At 42.6% G+C, this 19405-nt stretch overlaps 1 protein-coding gene across 3 annotated transcripts in view; it reads right to left on the bottom strand.

Moving 5' to 3' along the window:
* Window positions 1-7519: 7519 nt before the first annotated feature.
* Window positions 7520-19405, bottom strand: part of AKAP12 (A-kinase anchoring protein 12) — a 32271-nt gene continuing 20385 nt past the window's right edge. For 2 of the 3 annotated variants that reach the window (XM_061378690.1, XM_061378692.1), the window contains 3 exons: window positions 13073-16854; window positions 10424-12346; window positions 7520-9786 (listed from right to left, as the gene is read on the bottom strand). In XM_061378690.1, coding sequence (XP_061234674.1) covers window positions 9778-9786; window positions 10424-12346; window positions 13073-16854 — 5714 coding nt within the window. In that variant the 3' untranslated portion in view covers window positions 7520-9777. The remainder of the gene's footprint in view (window positions 9787-10423; window positions 12347-13072; window positions 16855-19405) is intronic. The other variant, XM_061378691.1, reaches the window with a different exon arrangement.

Raw genomic sequence — 19405 nt, forward strand, 5'->3', positions numbered from 1 at the left:
CATCACCGATGCAAGCTAATGCTGGGTCATACTTTTTCCTCTTTAACGGCTGTTCAAGCTGAATGGAAGCTCACTGTCCTGGGTTTAACAGTGGCAGTCGTTTTTCTCTTTGGTAGCTGGTGCAGTGCTGTGTTTTGACTTTAGGACTGGGAACGGAGCTGAAAAAACAATGATGTTTTGGTTTGGCCAAGGACTTCGTGAGCCTCATGCTCTGCCAGGGAGGAGGGGAAGCCGGGAGGAAGCAGAGACAGGACACCTGACCCAAACTGACCAAAGAGGTATTCCATACCACAGCATGTCATGCCCAGGATGTAACTGGGGAGTTAGCCGGAAGGGCTGGGTGGACTGCAGGGTTGGAGGAGGTATTAGTGAGTGCTTGGTCGGGCTGGGGGGGGCGAGTTATCAGTCGCCCAGTGCTGAGGTGTTTTATTCTCTTCCCTTGTTATTTCCTTTATCATTACTATTATTGGTGGTAGCAGCAGTGGTTTGTGTTATACCTTAGTTACTAAACTGTTCTTATCTCAACCCACGGGAGTTGCATTCTTTCTGATTCTCCTCTCCGTCCCTCCAGGAGTAGGGGGAGGGCAAGAAATTGGGGGGGGGGGGGGGGGGGTGATTGCACAAGCTGTCTGACTGGGGTTAAACCACGACACTCACCTATATGCGAAGATAACAGCTGGAAGTTGCTGACTTTGCCATGCCAATCATGTCTCCAGCTTTTGGGATGTTATGAAACAGGGAGTCTGGTCCTAAATGCATTTGGGGTGCAATCCACGTAGACGGGTGAGAAACCAACGAGCTGTAGCTCCTTTTATCTGGAAGGCGAGCTGTGAGTTTGCAACAGACAGCACTAGATGGTGCAGTCACACCAGCACAATTACCCGGGAGTCCTGGCTGGCTGTCCAGCCACCCTTCTCAGGGGACAGCACTGTGCACCCCGAGGAGTGTTTATTTCTGTGACAACATGGCTATACGGGGAGACTGCACTGGGAAGCCAAAGAGGACAGAAAGCACTTTGTTTAGCAGCAGGCCTGCCCTGGGGAGCAGAACCCTTTCCACGGTGGGATGCAGAGATCCGAAAGCACAAAGTCCTGAGGCTTGCAGCAGCAGGTGCACAAGGGGGGACCTTTTCACATCTTCAGTGATGAGAAAAAGCTTCTTATATCATCACACCCGCCATGCAGGGCTGGCCAGGAGTAGGCTGGTGCACTGGCACCATTCAAAAATTCAGAAGGCAGAAGATGACACTTTCACTGCCACTGCCCTGCCCTTGTTCAGCAACTTGGCGAGGACACTGCTATGGAAAGACCTGTGGGAGGGCTTTGGATGACTATCTGTCTTTTCCACTGTAAGCACCTTGAGGTAATGATAGGCATATAGATATGTAGATACATACATACATTAATACATACGAATGCATGTGGGAATAGATGTTCTGAAAGGTGGGAGAGAGAGCAAGATAGTTTCCTGAACTCCAGGATACATCACTGTTCTTGAAATTTTGCCTCTGTGGTGAAACAGAAACCTTTCTCTGGATCTGAGCATCCAGTTCCTGCAGGAAGAGATGCTGGAGTCAGGAGAAAGTGTTGAAGCACAAAAGACCAGCATCTTCAGTGAGCAGCTCCTAGAATACCCAGACATGACAGGTCCCCCAGTGCTGAGTGAGGCAAACAGGACAGGAAGGGAAAATGAGCCTCAATGGGGTGTTTTGTGTCCCCCACACTCTGTTGTCGGTAACCCTGAGAGACCCATGATCTGACAAGCAGGTGGCAGAGAAATTTCAGCAGGGCAGAAACACCATCATTTCCCTGCACACTGTGTTCCAGCTGCAGCAGGGAAGTGAAAGGCCAAGGGGAAGTAACTCTAGGCTTCAGTGTGGCTGCTGCAGTTCCCTGTCCCCAGGTCCAGAGAGGAGACAGAGCCTGAGCATGTCTCACCAGTGAGAGCATACATGGATGCACACATATACTCAGAGTATACAAATGCTCATCCAGCCTGGAGCACCACCTTACAAGAGGGGTAAGAAACATTGATTCTCCAAGCATCAGCAATATGCTCCCTCTGTTTAATTTTATCTGCTTAAAAAAAAACAGGGTATCTTCTCCCTTTATAGACACTCTGCTTCCATAGTTTAGTTATATTTTCAGCTCACAGCAGAATCAGAAAGAAGTGTAGATTTTTCCATGGAATATTAAGACAGGCTAACTTCAGCACTTTTTTGTCAGTCTATTTTAAGCTCTTCTGAGCTAAAGAATCATTAATATTTCAGTCTAGCTCATTTAAAATTCAAACATAACCTTCTAAACTTTGATCTGTGTCCTGTATCTAGAGTAGGAGCCAGTTAGATGGTTTTGGTGTCTTCCTTTCTATTACTTAGTTAAATAGGTAATTAGGGGGAAAACTGAGCACTCAACTTTACACTTCACACATCATAATTAGTTGTACTAATTATGTACTAATAGATACTTTTGTATTTCTTGCTTTCAGCAAATTTTAAAAGCTATTCTCCCTTTCCCTCAGCAGAAGGGGAAAGCACTAGCCTCACAGCATCTTTGGTTCATTGCTAAGTGTTACTTTAAAGATATGAACTTACCTTTAAATTGGAGATATTCTTACTTCAAGTTTTCATATGTATGTATGAATATATTCTTTGAAAAGGACTCCATCATAGAGATGCCACTGCAGACAGAAAGCATTTATCTGCTGCAGTTAAGCATTTATTGACAGACTTTGTTACCAAGATGTTTTTTTCCATACTACGTATAGAGGGAACTCCACTTTGGTGCTTTGTTTTGTTTGTTTTTGTTGTGGTTTCCTCATTTTGTTTTGTGTAGGGTTTTGGGGAGGTGGGTGTGGGTTTTTCAATTATGAGGGTTTGCACATAGCAGTGAGTGGTTCAGAACATTTCTGCCTGGAGGAGCAGCCCATGGTCATAGGGCCAAGTTCTGGAAAAGCGTATCTGGTTAAAATGCAGTTGGCTTGAGGACAGAGAGTATAAAAAGCCAGTACATAGAATGGAAGCTCCATAGCCAGTAGAGTGTATTTCCTGGCTACAGGAAAAAAGGTAGAGAATAAAGAATCAAGATCCCACCTTTCCCTTTCCGTTTCTCACCCATCTGTGCAGAGTGGGATCTTCACCACCCAGGAAGCTCTTGCTTGTTGCCTACCATCCTGCTTCCCCCAGCTGCTCTGGATGACCTATTTTACTTTCTTGTGTTGCTGCAAACAGGCCACAAATTAACGTTCAATTAAAAGTGCCCTCTTTTTTTATAACTCATTTCAACCTTTTTCTGGTTTTGCAACAGATTGTGGAGCCTCTCAGGTTTTCTTCTAGAGCCGAGTTGGTCATAACAAACAGTTTTGTTCCCAGTAACAGAAATCTTACATCACTGCACGAATGTTTGTCTCTGCTCCTACAGTCCTTCTCCAGCTGTGCTCTTCCGCTTCCCTGCATGTTGTCAGTGCCACTCACTGCCACTTCCCTGCTAGCTGTACCTTCCAGTCAGTGGGGGCAGTAAATCAATACTTTGCGTAGTTTACAACTCAAAATTCAAGCATGATTACATTATTTTTCAGTGATGTGCCAAGGTTCGTGGTTTTTATATTATGATACAGCAGCGTAACAGGTTGGTTTGCCTTAGCACATCACCACTGCCCTCCTGTACATTAAGCCACAACGAAAAATAGGAGGTTTTGAAGTTTTAAGCAAAATCATCTCTGCTGCTTAGATTGTAAGGTTAGATGCTCCTCAGTGACCCACGCTCTTAATAAGAAAGCAAAGCCAAGATGTGATGTCTCTTTTATTGAAAAAATAAATAAGTAATAAATAACAGGATATCCAGAGCCTTGAGGCACATCAAGAAGTGATTACAGAAAGAAGTATTGCATCTGTTCTTTCCATGAACAACTATTGGTTATGAGTGAAAGAAAACAAAATAGCAATTTCGACATAGTCAGTATGCTGCCATAATGAACATGAGCCTACTTCTACCAATTGTTATCAGTGCTGGCTAAAAGGATTTGTCTGTTGGTTTGTGTTTTTTTTTAATTAAATATACTTTTGTATGAAGAACTGCAAGCAATGTGCCCAGCCTTTGCCACACAATTCTTAGTGATGCGGGTTTCTCCCCTGCATCTGTGAGACATTAATTGGCTCTACTGTGTGGAGGAGAGAGGATGTATAAGCCTGAACCCAATTGCAGGATCAAGACAGATTATGCAAACATCCAATAAAAGCATTTTCCCAGCAGGAAGACTTATACCAAAGAGAGTAATGCTATTTTGAAGATTGTTCAGCAAATATTCTAGTTTAGAAGAGTTTGTGTCAGCACTAAAATAATCGGCAGGTCATGTTTGTCGTTCTTAATTGCTCACATGAAATGATAGTGAAAACACCATCTGGGAGTTAAACAAACAAACAAACAAAACAACCAAACCACAACAAATGTATTTGGGCTAAGAAAAGTTTTCTCTAAACAAACACCCACGTTGCTGCTAGGGACTGTGGGAAGACTGCCTTTTCAGTCAGCATCTCAAACAGGTTGGCCGACATTTCCCCCTCAGAGCTGTATATAACCTTCCATCCCCTTCACTTTAGTGAGACAGCCTTGAAACCTTCACTTTTTTCAGCCACCTCTTAAACTACAAAAGCAAGTGAATTTGAAATCCCGTGGTCAGCCTCCTCCCATGTTTGCCTTCCTGCCTTGATGTCTTGCCAGGGGGTCTTGGCATGCAGAAGAGGTGATCCTAGTGCTGGTGGCTGGAGCCAGATGCATGAGTGTGTGAACTCATATTTGTATCTAACGCTGTATGGGGCAGAGGTAGCTTGGGACCCTGGGGTGCATTGGGTCTGGGTACCCTGGAGTCCTGGGCATACACTATCCAGGTAGCTGTTCTCAGATATTGGCTGAGCATCACCTCTCTGTCCTGGAGTTTGTGAGCCTCACTGAAAAGTGTTAGTACAGGTGGTTGTGTGTCAGGTTTTCTGCTTCGTACAGTTGTTTCTATGAGAAATGACAGACACTGCTGACCATGTCTTGCTGACCCTGGGACTTTGTGCTGATAATATCCTAGAAGTGAGTTTAAAAGTTCACAAGAACCTGCTTACCAACCACGGAGACTGATAGCTCAAGCTGGAGACAGAAGGCCACAGCACTGCAAAACCAAGGGGCCGCAGAAAATGGTGACGGGGGCAGTTGCACTGGGGAGGAGGCAGGGATCGCTGTCAGGCTCCTTCCCGAAGGTTTCTTGGGATGCCTGCCTTCCAGGAGAGCAGCTGGCTTGTAAATGCCTTGCAATTTTTTTTACAATTCTGTCTTGTCTAGCTGCTTAGACAAAAAGGCATGATGCTATTTTTTCTTTATAGGCTGGTGCCTTTATCACAGGGACAGAGACGTATCTGTAGTGTAGGTCATGCAGACAGAGTCAAGCTGCCACAGGACTTTTCAGAGACCGTGCCTAGGAAGCAGCTCCATGGCATACTGGACTTCTCCTTCTCTACTTCCATTTTATTACCAGTCCTTGCACTAAGGACTGAGATGTGTGAGTTTTTCAAGCCTGGGAATGGATGTCATTTTCAGGAGACATTTTTAAAAACTGTTCTTACTATTTTGAAGGGTGAACATTATTTTCCCAAGAGGATGTTGGAGCAGAACAGATACAGGACTTTACTACACCCTTATCCCGTATCTTCATTCTTACTTTTGTAAAGACTAAATTTAATGTCCAACTAGAAATGGCATGAGCCCTAAATTAGGTATTAGTATTGTGGTGGCTAGGCTTCCATCTTAGCAGCATCTTAAAATGTTCAGTCACCCCTCATTCACCACATTTCATCCATCTTCCCCAAAACAGATCTCCAAACTCTGCTGTAAATCCCACTGGCCATTTGATCCACATTGCTCCTAATTCCAAACCACATCCTTCCTTGCAGGGTCATCAGCCTCCTCAGGCTTGCTCCCCTCCCATGTGGCAGTGTGAATGACAAATGTCCAGCACCCAGATATGACCATCTCAGGAATCCTCTGTGCTTTTGGCAAACTGCCTGCCTATCCCTAGGCACTTGCTGTATCCGAGCTGTGCAGGTTCCTCAACAAGCGCAGCTGCCTCCCATGTGCTCTGGATCTGAATGGGAAAGCCAGACCCACTTCTATAGCTTGAATGAATAGGCAGGATACTTGAGCTATTGCCAATAAGCCTTACAGAAGAGAAAATGGCACACAAACCTTCCTGGGATGCGAGAGGCTTGGCCGCCAATTCCTACTTTGATGCCCATTTAGGGACTTCATGTTAACCAGCAACAGGACAGTATAAATGCATAAGCCTTGCAGAAGACTGGCAGAGATCGTGTGCCACAAAGTCTGATGGGAGATGCTGCTTGGATCTGTACCTACAGATGCCAGAGTTGGACAGTGAGGTAAATTGCCTGCAGCATGAGTCCCTTGACGCAATATAAAAGTGAGGGACAAGGCATCCTGCAGTGTTTCAACATCCCTTCGTTTGCTGTGACCAGTGCAGGTGGTTGCAGATACATGTTGCTTTGTGAGTTCAGGTGCAAATCTATGAAAGTCTATAGAGGTACAAATGCTGCTAAACATCCTTAGCCACAGAATATAGATGGCTGGAAAATTTTCAGTTCAAGGTCTGTAAACATAAATCACAAGCACCTTTGGAGTTTTGGTGCCATGAGGAGTATATGCTGGCTAAGCCAAAGTCGGGGAGCCTAGAAGATACCAGTTACGGGCCTAAGGTACTTAATCTACTACTCTAAGATGAATTTTTTGTGACATGTATGTTCTTGCTTTGCTGGTTCTTTTTATACACTTCAGTTGTACTAGCAAGGCATATGATTTACTAATTTTTCATTCTGTCTCACTGAATACTGTTATCTGTCTTGAATTTAAAGGTGTTTTTTTTCTTAACAGACTTCTGAAGTACCTTACTCTTATTACTTCTTGTGAACTATGCATATTTCATAGAAATCTGCAAGCAGTTTAATTCTGTAATCAGTTCCTTTAATTCACATCAAAAGTTGAACATCAGTCAACAATGAATGAAGTGTCAGGAGCAAATCTAACTCTGAAGGTGAAGCAACCATCAGAAAATAATTTACAGTAAGCAAGCTGAAAAAACACCACATATACACATTAGAACAAATTTGTAGTTTTATTTTATCAATGAAAATCTACCTTAAAAACACAAAATCAAATTTGGTAACCCAATACATTGGATTAGAGAAAGCTTCAAGCTTTTAAGCACAAGCCAGAAGTCACAGTCTCAAATGAGAGTTTCAGAGGCCAAAGCAATATGCTGGAACAAGGTAGTATCTTTATGTGGAGGCATGCTCCCTGCACCACTAGTGTATTTTCAAATGCAGTATTTATTTAGTTGTCAGTTATAAGAAGCAGTTTTTGTATGTGTTTTATAGTTAAGTTTGTTGCATTGCTTACCTAGGCCCTGGATTAATAGAGAAAACAGGCAAGTTAAAGCACTCACCTATCCAATTACTACCAACAGACAATTTACATTGTGGTAACACTAGCTTTATTTAAATGAGGTTCAGACAGGAATTAACTTTACATATTATTAACAGCTTTGGAGCTACAAACATAAGAATCAGGATTACACAGGTCATGCTACTGTTATTTTGTTTTACTTGCTGCAGTTACTGCAATATGGCTTAACGTACATAGGTATACAATTTGTACAAATTCAGCCAAGTTTGCACTTGTGAGGTGTTGTTAAGAGCATGATTAACTTGCAAGCCAACTTCAACCTGTGGAAACCAACCGAGGGTGTTGGAATTGCCCAAAGCTAAAGGGGAAAGCTGCCACTAATGATGGACAGAGATAGACTGGATTGTTTGAAACCACATTGTTTGGCTTTAAATATTTATATAATTTGCTCTGAGGTAAGGAAAAATTTTTGATGCTTCCACACAGGGCAGCACCAGATGGTGCAATCACACCAGTGCAATCAGTCACATTGCTTGCTGTATGTGCAGCCTGAGGAGAGGCAAGCACCTGCCGTAACAAGAGCATTTGTACACTAAAAGTTGATTTTAAAATAAATTACTATACAGGTAGGATAGTGAGCTATTGTTCAAATTGATGGGCATTGGTTTCACAAAGTGCGGTTTGTAACCTTCACTTTAGAAATCAGAGCTGAAAGTACTGACTTGTACCCCATGTTTGATTTTAATGTAAACAAAAGAGAGGACCAGCTCCTGTCGGGGACAGACTTCCCACAACTCTTGGTCTTGGGGCTTCTTTACATCTTTACATTTTCCTGTTCATTCTGGTCTCCAGCTGTTGTCAGTCCAATCCAACTTACATGAAGGTTTTTAAGATCTCAGCACACCTACGGTCTCATGAGCTTTTCTGCAATCCAAGGCAGAATTCATCACAAAGTCCTTACCCTCTTTCCTACTCTCCCCTCAATGAAGACAGGGAATTGACAGGAGCATGAAGGATCTCAAGAAATGCTGTGGTGGGAAAGAGGTTCAGGCAAGGCTTGGGCAAGAAAGAAGGAAGGATGTTAGATGGTTTAAGTGTAGAGAAAAGCTTAGGGTTGGACGAGGCAGTGACCAGAAATGAGCAGACCCTGGAATGAGAGGGCTGCAATTTGAGGGTTGTGATACATGAGCAAATTGACAGGGAAATGGTCAGTCAGGAGATTTCTCAGAAACAAGAGAGGACTGTAAGTAGAAGTGATCGGTGGATCTGACACAGGTCAGGGCTCTCCTTTTCTCTTTAGAAATATCATAGTTCTACATTAAAATCAGAACTGGGTTTAGGATATACATATAAATATTCAAAGCAAGACAGCCAAGTTTTTGAGAGATTTTACAAGGGGAAGAACCTGGAACAATAAATAGGAAACAATGTGTTATCAATTTCCATTCCAATGGTATCAATTTCCTCTCCAGGCTACTCTACAAAATTCATTTAAGGGTATGCCTAAATAATACAGAAGTATCATAGCTCTACATTAAAATCAGAATTGGGTTTAAGACATACATATAAATACTCAACACATTACAGTCCAGTCCTGAGACCTGAAGTCTGGAACAACAGAAGAAGGGTATTCTCAATCTCCTTTCAAGCTACACTGTAGAAGTAATTTCTGACTGAATCAGGCCTGCACAAATACAGCTGAAGGATGGATAGAGATACCTGAATGGGCCTGAAAGGCAGCAATCTTGAACATCTTGCTCAAGAATTTGTGCGTGATCCAGTTCCTGCTGTTTGATAGACACATCTGCTACTTGGCCAGAAGTCTCATGTGTTCTCATCAGTCAGCCCTCCTCTTTCCCCTCACACACAAGTCAAGCAGCATCTACAGCCACTCATTGGTCAAATCAAGGCAGCTACGGAACATGTGGGGGGCAAGGGAGACTGCAGAAAGAAAGAAGGGGGATTCAGGGATGAGTGAAGGGATTCAAGGAGATGGGACAGACAGGACACACGTTAAGTGAGGGGACAGTAACAGCTGTGGCACAAATTTTAGTGGTCTGTCCATTCACTCAGTTGTGCATCTCTGGTCTAGATGGTGTATTTTGGGTAGAGGCGAATGACCTTTGAATGGAACACGTATGCAGATATAGCCAACATAAAAGGCATTGTTGTTTTAATAGAAATGACAAAGAAGGTGAGGTCTTCAAAAGAGCAGATGTTAACATCCAAGAATAAGGGTAGTGAATAAAGCTCCTGGTTTTGTCACAGGATTGTCAGTTGTTCTCTAGGACTGTTCTCATCTCTCCAAATGCCACATGGATGTTTAGCACATCTGAAAGAAAAATGACAGTAAAAAATGCTTTATTAATGACAACTTACTCTCCCAAGAAAATCTTATTTTTCCAAGCAGTTCTCAAAGATAAGAGATAAAGGTCTCATGACTTACTGAAGCAAGTGCAGTAAATAACCTCAGAAGAGAATGCACCTTTCATTTCTGATTCAGGTTTTACTGAAGTGCAAAGAGCTCTGGTACATGAGGCACTCCAGGTTTACCATGAAGGCAATACTCACATCCTTTAGATCTTAAAAAGAGTGTGGATAAGAGAGGAAGCTTGTTTGTGGTTTAAATCCCACACATTAAACACGTGCCATACATGAGTGTGTATGTAGGAAAACTGAAACCACATTTTCAACCTCCCAGAAATATCACCCCAAACTACAGGCCACAACAAAGGCCATTAAGATGTGGGTAGCTGTACAGAAAAGAAACAAAGTGTTGAGTAGCCAGAGAGATGCAGTAAAATGGGAAGGAAAAGAAAAAGAAATACAAGATCTGTGGCCTGTTGATTACACTGGGGAGCAGCTGCCTTTTACCACAATGAAAAAGACACACAAGCAGGCTTTTTTAGATACCCCCCAAAACAATCTTGGAAAAATAAAGAAATTGCTGTCTAAAAAATACTACTTACATTCAAGGCATCAGCAGCCACTGAGTTCTGACTTTGTGGACTATCACAGGATGTTCCTTCCTGGCAACTACCATCTTCCCATGCCTGTCTTCTTCCATCTTCCACTGGTGAGTGATGATGGTCTTCCTCACTTTCTCTGCATGTTTGCTGACTTCTATGTTGGTCTGGGATTTCCATAATCTGTCCAGCCTCTTTTTCCCTTAATTTTGGTAGGTGTATGTCTAGGAGATCTTTGGTTGAATCTTCTGAAGTACTTTGTTCTAGTGTTGATTTCTGAAGTCTCACACTTTCCCTTGAAACATCTTCAAGCCTAGTTACAAATGATAAAGAATTCTGACTTTGTCCATCTTTCAGCATCTCGGAAGTTAACAGCATGTCTTTTGTTTTTTCTACAGTTGCATGAATTTCTGCAGAGTCTGTTAAGGTAGCAGTTTTCACTATTCCCGATTGCTGGAGCTCTTGCTCTTTACTGCATATCTCTCCCTCTTTTACTGGAAGTTGACGATCCACCTGCATATCTTCCAGAAGTTCAGATATATTTGTATCTAATGGGCTTTTCCCTGTGGACTTCATGTGCTGCTCTGAGTCAAAGGCAGCTGACTCTTCTTCTTCTTCAAGTTTGTGAACAGCTGTCTGGATGGCATTGAGTACAATTTTTGTACTCTGGGACTCTATAGTCACAGACTGGACAACCTCCTGCTCAAATTCTGTGTGGGCAAGAGACAGACTGTCACTTAGAATACCATTTTGTTCAGGTTGCCTTGTACTCTTGGGCCTTTCTTGCTCCTCTGATGTTCCATTCATGAAAGCAGGACTTACTTGAGGCTCAGGTGCTTCTGTATTACCAAGATCTGCAGTCCCCCAGCCTGAATAGTCAACAGTGTTAATTTGGACCTCTTCAGAAGCCATTTGCTCTGATGTGGTTGCCAAGGGCTGTACAGTTTCGGCTGGCATATCTGTGGGTGTTCGGTTTTCTGCCCTGACATGCTCTTCAACTACTGCAGCTGCTACACGCACAGGCGCTTTCAGAGCCTCCGTGTCTTCAGCTTGTAGGAAGGCTGAGTCAGAGCCTTTGTCCTGCACAGTTAAAACCTCTTGCTCTACAGGAGCTGAAGTTGCATCGGCTCTCAGAGTTTCCGGTTTTCCAGATTCCAGTACTTCTTCGGTTCTTTCCACCAACTGCTCATTTTCATCATCATTTTTACCAAAATCTTGAGAGTTTGAAAATTCTTTTTCTTTTTCCAAAGTCCCTTCTCCAGCAAAGCTGCTTGGAGTTTCACATTTCTTAGGACTTATGTCAGTGAGGGCAGTGCTTCCATTTTCAGTGATATCTGGGCATGTTGATGCTAAAGTAGATGCAGTGTCTGCTTCAATCTGTGTGGGAGCCTCAGTGACAGTGGTATCGCTCTCCGAGTGTGTTTCAGTTTTGAGCATAGCATCTTCCGTTTTGCCACCCTTAGTTTCATCACTCGGGGAAGGGGTTTCAGTCATTTTTTCTCTGCATTGCTGCTCTAAGACGGGCACAGAATCTTTTGCTGTGATGTGCCTGACAGCCCCATCTGTCACACTTGGCTCAGCATCTGCAGCTGCTTCTGAAGCAAGGGCAAAGGTTTTTACCTCATTCTGCAGTGGAACTTCAGTAACAGTGACTTCTGTGCTTTTTACACCAAGGAGCACAGTACCATCTTTCTCTTCCTCTCTCTGAGCAAGCTCCCTGCTAGGCACTCCTTCAGTACAAGCTTGGTCTTCTGAGCCTAAGTCAGGAATTTCATCTTGTCTTTCAGGCTTAACAGGGACCACAGTGACAATTGCTCCTGTGCACTCTGGTTCCACAGTAAGGGTTTTGTCCTGTCCTTCAAGCTGCACAGGCTCTTCAGCTTTAAACTTCAAAGAAGCAATTTCATCATCTGTCTTGTCCTGCACCTGTGGAGAATTGCAACAGTCTTATGAAAAAGGGTACCACGAATGTTCTGGGTGAAAAAGCACAAGCAATGGCCAAAAGGAGGAAGGCTACGGGAAGAGCATGAGGTGATGACACTGAGATTAGGGGGCCACCAAGATCCCAGTTTCTCAGGACGCACAGCTCATTAAACAAAGGGCAGCCTAAAGCAAAGGACAGCTGACAGCACTTGAAACCAAGACTAAGCCAGAAAGATGGCGGGGAGGTAAGGAAGAAGGTAGGAACACAACAGCCACAGTAACTTCTGTTCATTTAAAGCTGGAGGTAGTGCTGTCATTTAATTTCCTCCCTTTGCAGAAGTACCTCAGCTACAACTGTACCTCTGCCTACAACTGAAAATAACATACACTATGTATGGTAACCATATGGATCACATACATGTCTTAAGCCTTCATGCATCTTCAGTCATGCTGTGCTGTGCAGGAACCTTAATGGCAATTTTTTTTACACCTTCAGATTCACGCACACAGTCTCCCACTATTTCTGTAGGAATCACATCCACCTCACTGCACACAAGACTCTGGACATCTGTGTGTCCCACTGGAAATGAACTTCAGTTGCCTAGGCCACACAGGGAAGGTCTGTGACACTAACACTGCCAAAACCTGGTTCTAAATTAGGCATAATACCTAACACTTGCTGATTGTTTTCTTTTACAAATCAGCCTTTGTGTTACATGTAATACTTACTGCAGTCTGTACTTCGGGAATATATTCATCTCTTGTCTGGTCTACTGTCAACTCTGTTATGGGCAGTTTCTCTTGTTCTGAAGGCTCCTGCTTTGCAATTGGCTCTTCCTGGGGAGTGACTACTTTGATGCTGTGAAACTCTCTGTCATCTGATGAAGGTTCCTCTATTGTCCTCTCTACTTCAGATATTTCTTCATGGTCTGCTTCTTCACATGCCCGCCACTGACTTTCATCTCTCACTACATCTACATTTTCATACCCTTCTGTGCCTTCCTTCACTGCACCAGATATTTCACTTCTCTCTGAACCTTCATGTAGAACACTCTCTTCAACTTCATTTTGGCTCTGAATGCTCCCTGCACTTCCTTGAGGCTGGAGGCCATCCTCCTCATGTTCTCCTTTTCCCAAGGACTGTTCAAGCAAAAGAGCTTCCTGGCCTACAACACTGCCATCTTTAGCATCATCTTTCACTTCTGGCTCAATTCCTTGCACTGCGGCTGTCACGGTTCTTTCACTAACCAGCTGTGCTACATCTGCTGACTTTACTCTTTCAGCAACTTCATGAAGAACTTTTTGTGTCTGTTTGTCCAGTTCTTTCAAATTTTGTTCAGTGGCCTCTACTTCTTGTACAGGTGTAACTTCCTCTGTAGTATCTGGGGTTTCTAACAACTGTGAAACAGCAGAAACCATCTCAGTTGTCTCCTCAGCAAGGGACATTTCCATTGTTTCTTCAGTGCAAAAAGCTTCTGCTGTCTCCTCCAGAGCTGTCACTGCTTCTGAGGTTAGCTCTATCTCACTTGCTGTGGTGTCATCACTTATATCCTTTCTTGCCTCAGGGACTATCTTAGCAGCTATAACTGCTTTTTCCACAATAACATCTGATTCAAGTATTTTCTCAGTTTCTTCCTCTTCTTCTGCCTGCTCAATGCACTCTGTCAGGGCAGCAGATATCCAAGATGGCGACCTTTCTTCAATACTGGTAACTGCCCTTTCCCCTTCCACAACAGTAACAGTAACTGCATGTACCAATCCTTCATGTGCTTGCTCAATTCGTAGGGTCTCCTCTAATTTTTCTGCTCTTTCTTCCTTTGATGCTTGTTCTCTCATTGCTTCAGCATCTTTTGCTTTTTGGGCTTCCATTTTCTCCTGCTCTGCTGCTTCATATTCAGATAAAGGAACAACAGCTGGAATATCTGAATCTTCTTCAGTCGTTTCTGCCATGTCCTCTTTTGCTTGTTTAAGACGAGTTGGTTCTGGCTTTCCATCTGACTTTTTCTTCCTACGCCCAGGCATCAGTTTTCTAAATGGTACCCACGATTCATCTTTTCCAGGCTCACCATCCGATGTTGAATGCTCCAGGCTAGATCCCACAACAGAGTCTTCGGTTTTCTCTTCCATTCTAGTTTTGGATCTCCTTCTTGGAGTGACTAACCTTTTAAATGACTCCCATGTTGAAATGCCTTCACCTTCAGATGGGCTACCAGCTTGTTCTGGGGAAGAATTCCCTTGTCCTTGATCACTCTCCTGAGAACTAGTAAGAACTGCATCTGCTGCTGTTTCTTTGCTCTGTCCAGACTCTTCCACTTTTTGGCTTTCTTGACCAAGCTTATGTTCAGTTTCTTCATCAGATGATGACGATTTCCTCGCTCTTTTCTTTGAAGAACCTACACATATAAAAGCTTCCCAGGACACAGAAGTGTCAACCTTTCTTTTGGGCTCTTCTGTGGTTTTTTCTGGCTTCTGGTCCACCCCATTTTCTTTTATTTCTCCTTGACTTTCATCAACAGTGTTTTCAGTTGCAGATGCTGCAATGCTCTTTGTCTTATCAGTTTCTTCTTCTTTATCACTTTCAGAAGGTCTTCTGACACGTTTCTTGGGAGTCACCATCTTTTTGAACGATGCCCAGGGTGTAACACTTTCTCTTTTTCGCTCCACATCTGAAATTGCAGCATCCTCATTTTCAGTTACCTGCATTTCATCTACAGGTTTTTCCAAAGAAGGAATTTCATTCATCTCCTCAGGAGAAGAGGCAGAACTCTCCCCTTTTTGTTCCTCTGGGCTATCTGGGGAATCTGATAAGTGTTGAATGGGTTCACCCTGTTCCCCTAACTTAGGGTCTTCTCTTTTGCCTTTATGCTTCTTTCCGGACAGTTTTTTTAATCCGGTACCCGTAAAGAGTTTCTTTAAAGGGCTGCCTTGTAGTTTATTTTTTTCTTGAAAAGACAGCAAATCGGCTTCATTTGTGATACCTTCTGGAAGCTTCTTTCCAGCTGCCTCTTCAGGAGTTACTTCATCTGATTTGATGCTATCAGTCGTAACTATGCCAGTTTTTCCCTGTAGGCCTTCATCAGTGGGTTTGATTGACTGTTGATCATCCTCTGTGTCAATTGAATGTTCAGAAATAGAAAAGGACTTTAATCCAGGAGCATCTGGAGTCAGTTTTGTCTCATGTTCTTTGATTTCTTTCTTCTCTGTGGTTCTGTCTTGAGCGTCTCCTTTTGTGATGACTTCTGCTGTGGGTGATGTTTTCAATTCTGCTTCCTCTGTTTTTTCATCATGTGTTTCTTTCCCCAGCAAGGCAGGTATATTTCCTTCTCTTCCTTCAGTTTTTTTAAGCTGTTCACTAGAAATTTCAATTGCCAAAGATCCTTCTTCAAGTTTCTCTTCTGAGGATATTTCAGTTCTGCCATCTATTTCACACTTCTCCACTGGCTCCAGTTTTTCTCCCACAGGTAGCACTTTTGAGGATATTTTCAATTCTCCGTTCACAGTGTCAGTGACAACAGGTACCACTGATGCCATTTCTTGTGGTTTCTCTGTCATCGCACTTTCTTTCTCTCCTTCTTCAGTTTTTTCTTCTTTTTCACCAAGATCTGAGGTTTCCACCAGTTTCCTTTCCTGATCTTCTTCAGCTTTTTTCTCCTTCACACTTTCTTTAACAGATGCTGCTGCTACATCCTCTTTTTGACCTTGCTCATCAAGCTTAGTTAGCTCTTCTTTCTTACTTGCTTCGACTCCTGTGGCTGCCATAGTTTTTTCTAACTCCTGCTTTTCACCTTCAGTTTGCTCTTTCTCATGTGCTTCAATGGTCACTGCTGTCACATTCTTCTCTTCATCTTGCTTCTTCAGCTCAGAGTTCTCCTCCTTTTCAGTGGTTTCAGTTGTTAATGTTGCCCCCTCTTTTTCTTGCTCCTCTTCTTTTGTAGGAGACTGTAGTTCATCATCTTTAGGCTTCCTAAAACTCTTCTTTTTTCTAAATCCAGTCCATCCCTGAGTAAAAAGTTTTCTTAGTGGTGATGCAGTATCGGTGGCTAAGGCAGCTGACTGAGAACAAATCTCATTTGCTTCTGGTGTTTTAGGAGATTCATCTTCTGTTTTGTCATTTTTCAGTGTGTCTTTGGTGGTGTTTTCTGCAGAGAGCGCATCCTCAGGCATCACTGTTTCTTCTGAGCTGACTTCTTTCTGATCATCAGCTCCTTCAGGGGCTTGTGTTTCCTTTTTCACAGTGAGCAGTTGAACTGGTTCCGATTTTCCAGTCTTTTCCTTCTTCACTGTGAATCTGAACCCAACAAACTTAAAAACCTTTTTAAAACCCAGATCGTAAGACTGTGGCTCAGATGCGTGGTCTTCTGCATCTTCTTCTGAAGATGGCAACTGTTTAACTGCATGAGCATCCTCTTTCTCAGCATCTACACCATCCCTGGTGCTTGAGTCAGATGGACTTGTCTCCATAGTTTCAGCGTCTTCCTTTGAAGTTACACTGGAATGTTCTTTTTGTCCAACTGTTTAAAAAAGAACAAAGAAAACCTCATTCAGTTTCCTTCTCATTTAATGTTATACCTTTATAGAATTTTATTTTTTATCAAACTTTTTTAAACATACTGTTCTATTATCTGTGTGCCTCTTCTATGTGATAATTTTTTTGACTAGTTTTTATTGTAAGGTAACAGTAATTCCATTTTTTCCTCCTATCATCGGATGGGTCTTTTCAAACTTTATTTGCAAATGCACCTTTCAAACTCATATTCTCCCATTCTCTTTCCTTCTTTTGCAGTTTGGTGGTTTTGTTTTGGTTGTTTTTTGTTGGTTTTCTATTCTATTATTTCTCCTTTCCATGCAGAGAGATACCTCTGAGGGAAAAGAGGAAACAAACAAACAATGAAACAAAAACCCCTTGTTGAACTAAAATTATGACAAGAAAAATGAAAGCTATTTTACAGATCTGTCCCAAAAGAATGGTAAGATGTGAAAAAGCCTATGGGAAATCTGTTTTTCTGAGAACCTGTAACCCCAAAACCAGTTACATTACAATGTACTTGTTTTAAAGATCATGAATCTTGGAATTCTCCCATACATCACATCACCCTTACAGCCTTTATAGAAATTCTCCAAAGTGATTTGATCCACCTTTAAGCTGGATCCAACTCTGCAGTTGGTCCTGCTTTGCTCAGGGGCTGGACCACTTGGTCTCCAGAGATCCCTTCCAGCCTAGAGGCTCCCTCCTGCTTCCCCATGTCCCCGTTGGAAAGAACGACATTTTCATAAGTGCATAGACAATGCAGACTAGGTAAGGCTGACACATAACTAAATAATAAGCAAAACTAAATCTACAAGTCTACTGGCTCTATAGAGGGCAAATAACATTTACAGTCACTATCAGCAGCATACTGGTTGTTGTTTCACAGTCGACATAAGGAAAGCTTTTTGTTTTCCCCTTTATCTAACAGTTTAAAATTGTTTACTTCAATTATAAACTCCTAATTCACTTAAAAGTTTGACCTCTGATAACACCCTAACTCCCTGCACATCTTAAAATAGATATTCAAACCTAGTCACTTGCAAGGGAGCGGAGTAAGAAGAAATGGGTATTTTTCTTAAGAAGACAGGATTATTACTCCATTGGTAATATACCTCTTGCAAACACCTGAACACTCCACAAGGAAAAATAACTCTGAGAGCGCTTAAGGCAGTGGCAGTGTGGGGAAGGGAAATAAGATTGTAAGCACAGCTAGAAGCAGCAATAACACATTAAACTCATTTTCATTTTAAGACAGTTATCAAAGAAAAACCCATGTGTTTATTTTATTAATTTTTTGGACTCTTATAAATTAAACATTATGTAAGTTGTATGCTGAGACTACACAAGGATAAAGCCAAGGAACAGCTTTTGTACTAGTAGCGGTCATTTACTCTGAGGTCCAGAAATAAAATCCTTGTAATTTCCAACAAACTCTGTAATTTAACAGAATACTCATCACAGCTTTGTCCTGTCCTGCTCAGCAGGTGTGCAGGGATGTGATCTTACAATACTCTGTGTTGTTCGCGGGAGAAACCACAGGCTCTCTGGAGATTGAAACCCTGTGGCTCAAACAACAATAGAAGATGGAGGAACATCTCCCTCATTTTTGGTGGTGATCCTCACATAACGCACAGAGGAGGAAAGAGAGAGGAAAACCAGGAAAGTGTGCAAGAACTCATGCATCTTACAATTCCAATTCCTATCATTAAAAATACAAAACCAATTATAATGGCAATTCCAGGGACCACCCTGTGAGTCCCAGCGACCACAGCATAGATGACAGCTGTGAATTGGGAATCCATCCCTTAAACCAATTACGAGGTTGTAGGGCTTGAAAACGGTAGCTGTTTGATCAGCTTCCCCAGTAAAGGTAAATTCTTCTTGGTCATTTTCTTGGATAGGCACCGTAAAAAACATAGCTTTTACATCTATGATAGCTCATACTGAATGACACTGTTCCTGTATCATAGGTATCAATTCTGCCATATTGAGTACAGCACCAGTGAAGGGACTGGTGTTTGCATTCAGGCAGCGGCAGTCAACTGTCAGTTGCCATTTTCCATTTGATTTATGAACTAGCATAGCAGAGAATTATGAGTGGGTCTGGATGACAATCCCTGTCTCTTTTAACTCCTGAATGACTGGGGTGATCCCCTCTCTTGCACCCAGTGGTAAGGGGCATGGTTTTACATTTACAGTCTTGGATGGGGAAGTTTTGGGAGTGAAATGTGAAAGACATATGGAGGTCACAGGAAGTCCGAATCGCCATTTGTTTCCCTTTGAATCATCCAAGCTTTTCCTTTAAATAGATCTATCCCCAAGATATTGGAAGGGAATGTGCCCAGTAGCATGACAATCTGTTGGAGTGGAATCAACAGGTAATCAACATTCTATTCGAGCTGTGGGCTGGGGTTTAGAGTCTCCAGACACACCAGAAACTTGTACTTGTCTTTTGTCAGGTACAATCCCACTCTGCTGTGCTGTCTCAGAATTTAGAGCTGGCATTTGGGTTCCCACATCTTCTAGAAAGGTAA

This window comes from Neopsephotus bourkii, unplaced genomic scaffold (assembly GCF_033783945.1).
Source record: "Neopsephotus bourkii isolate Nb327-2 ecotype Australia unplaced genomic scaffold, CSIRO-AGI_Nbou_v1 NB_1767, whole genome shotgun sequence".
Lineage (NCBI taxonomy): Eukaryota > Metazoa > Chordata > Aves > Psittaciformes > Psittacidae > Neopsephotus > Neopsephotus bourkii.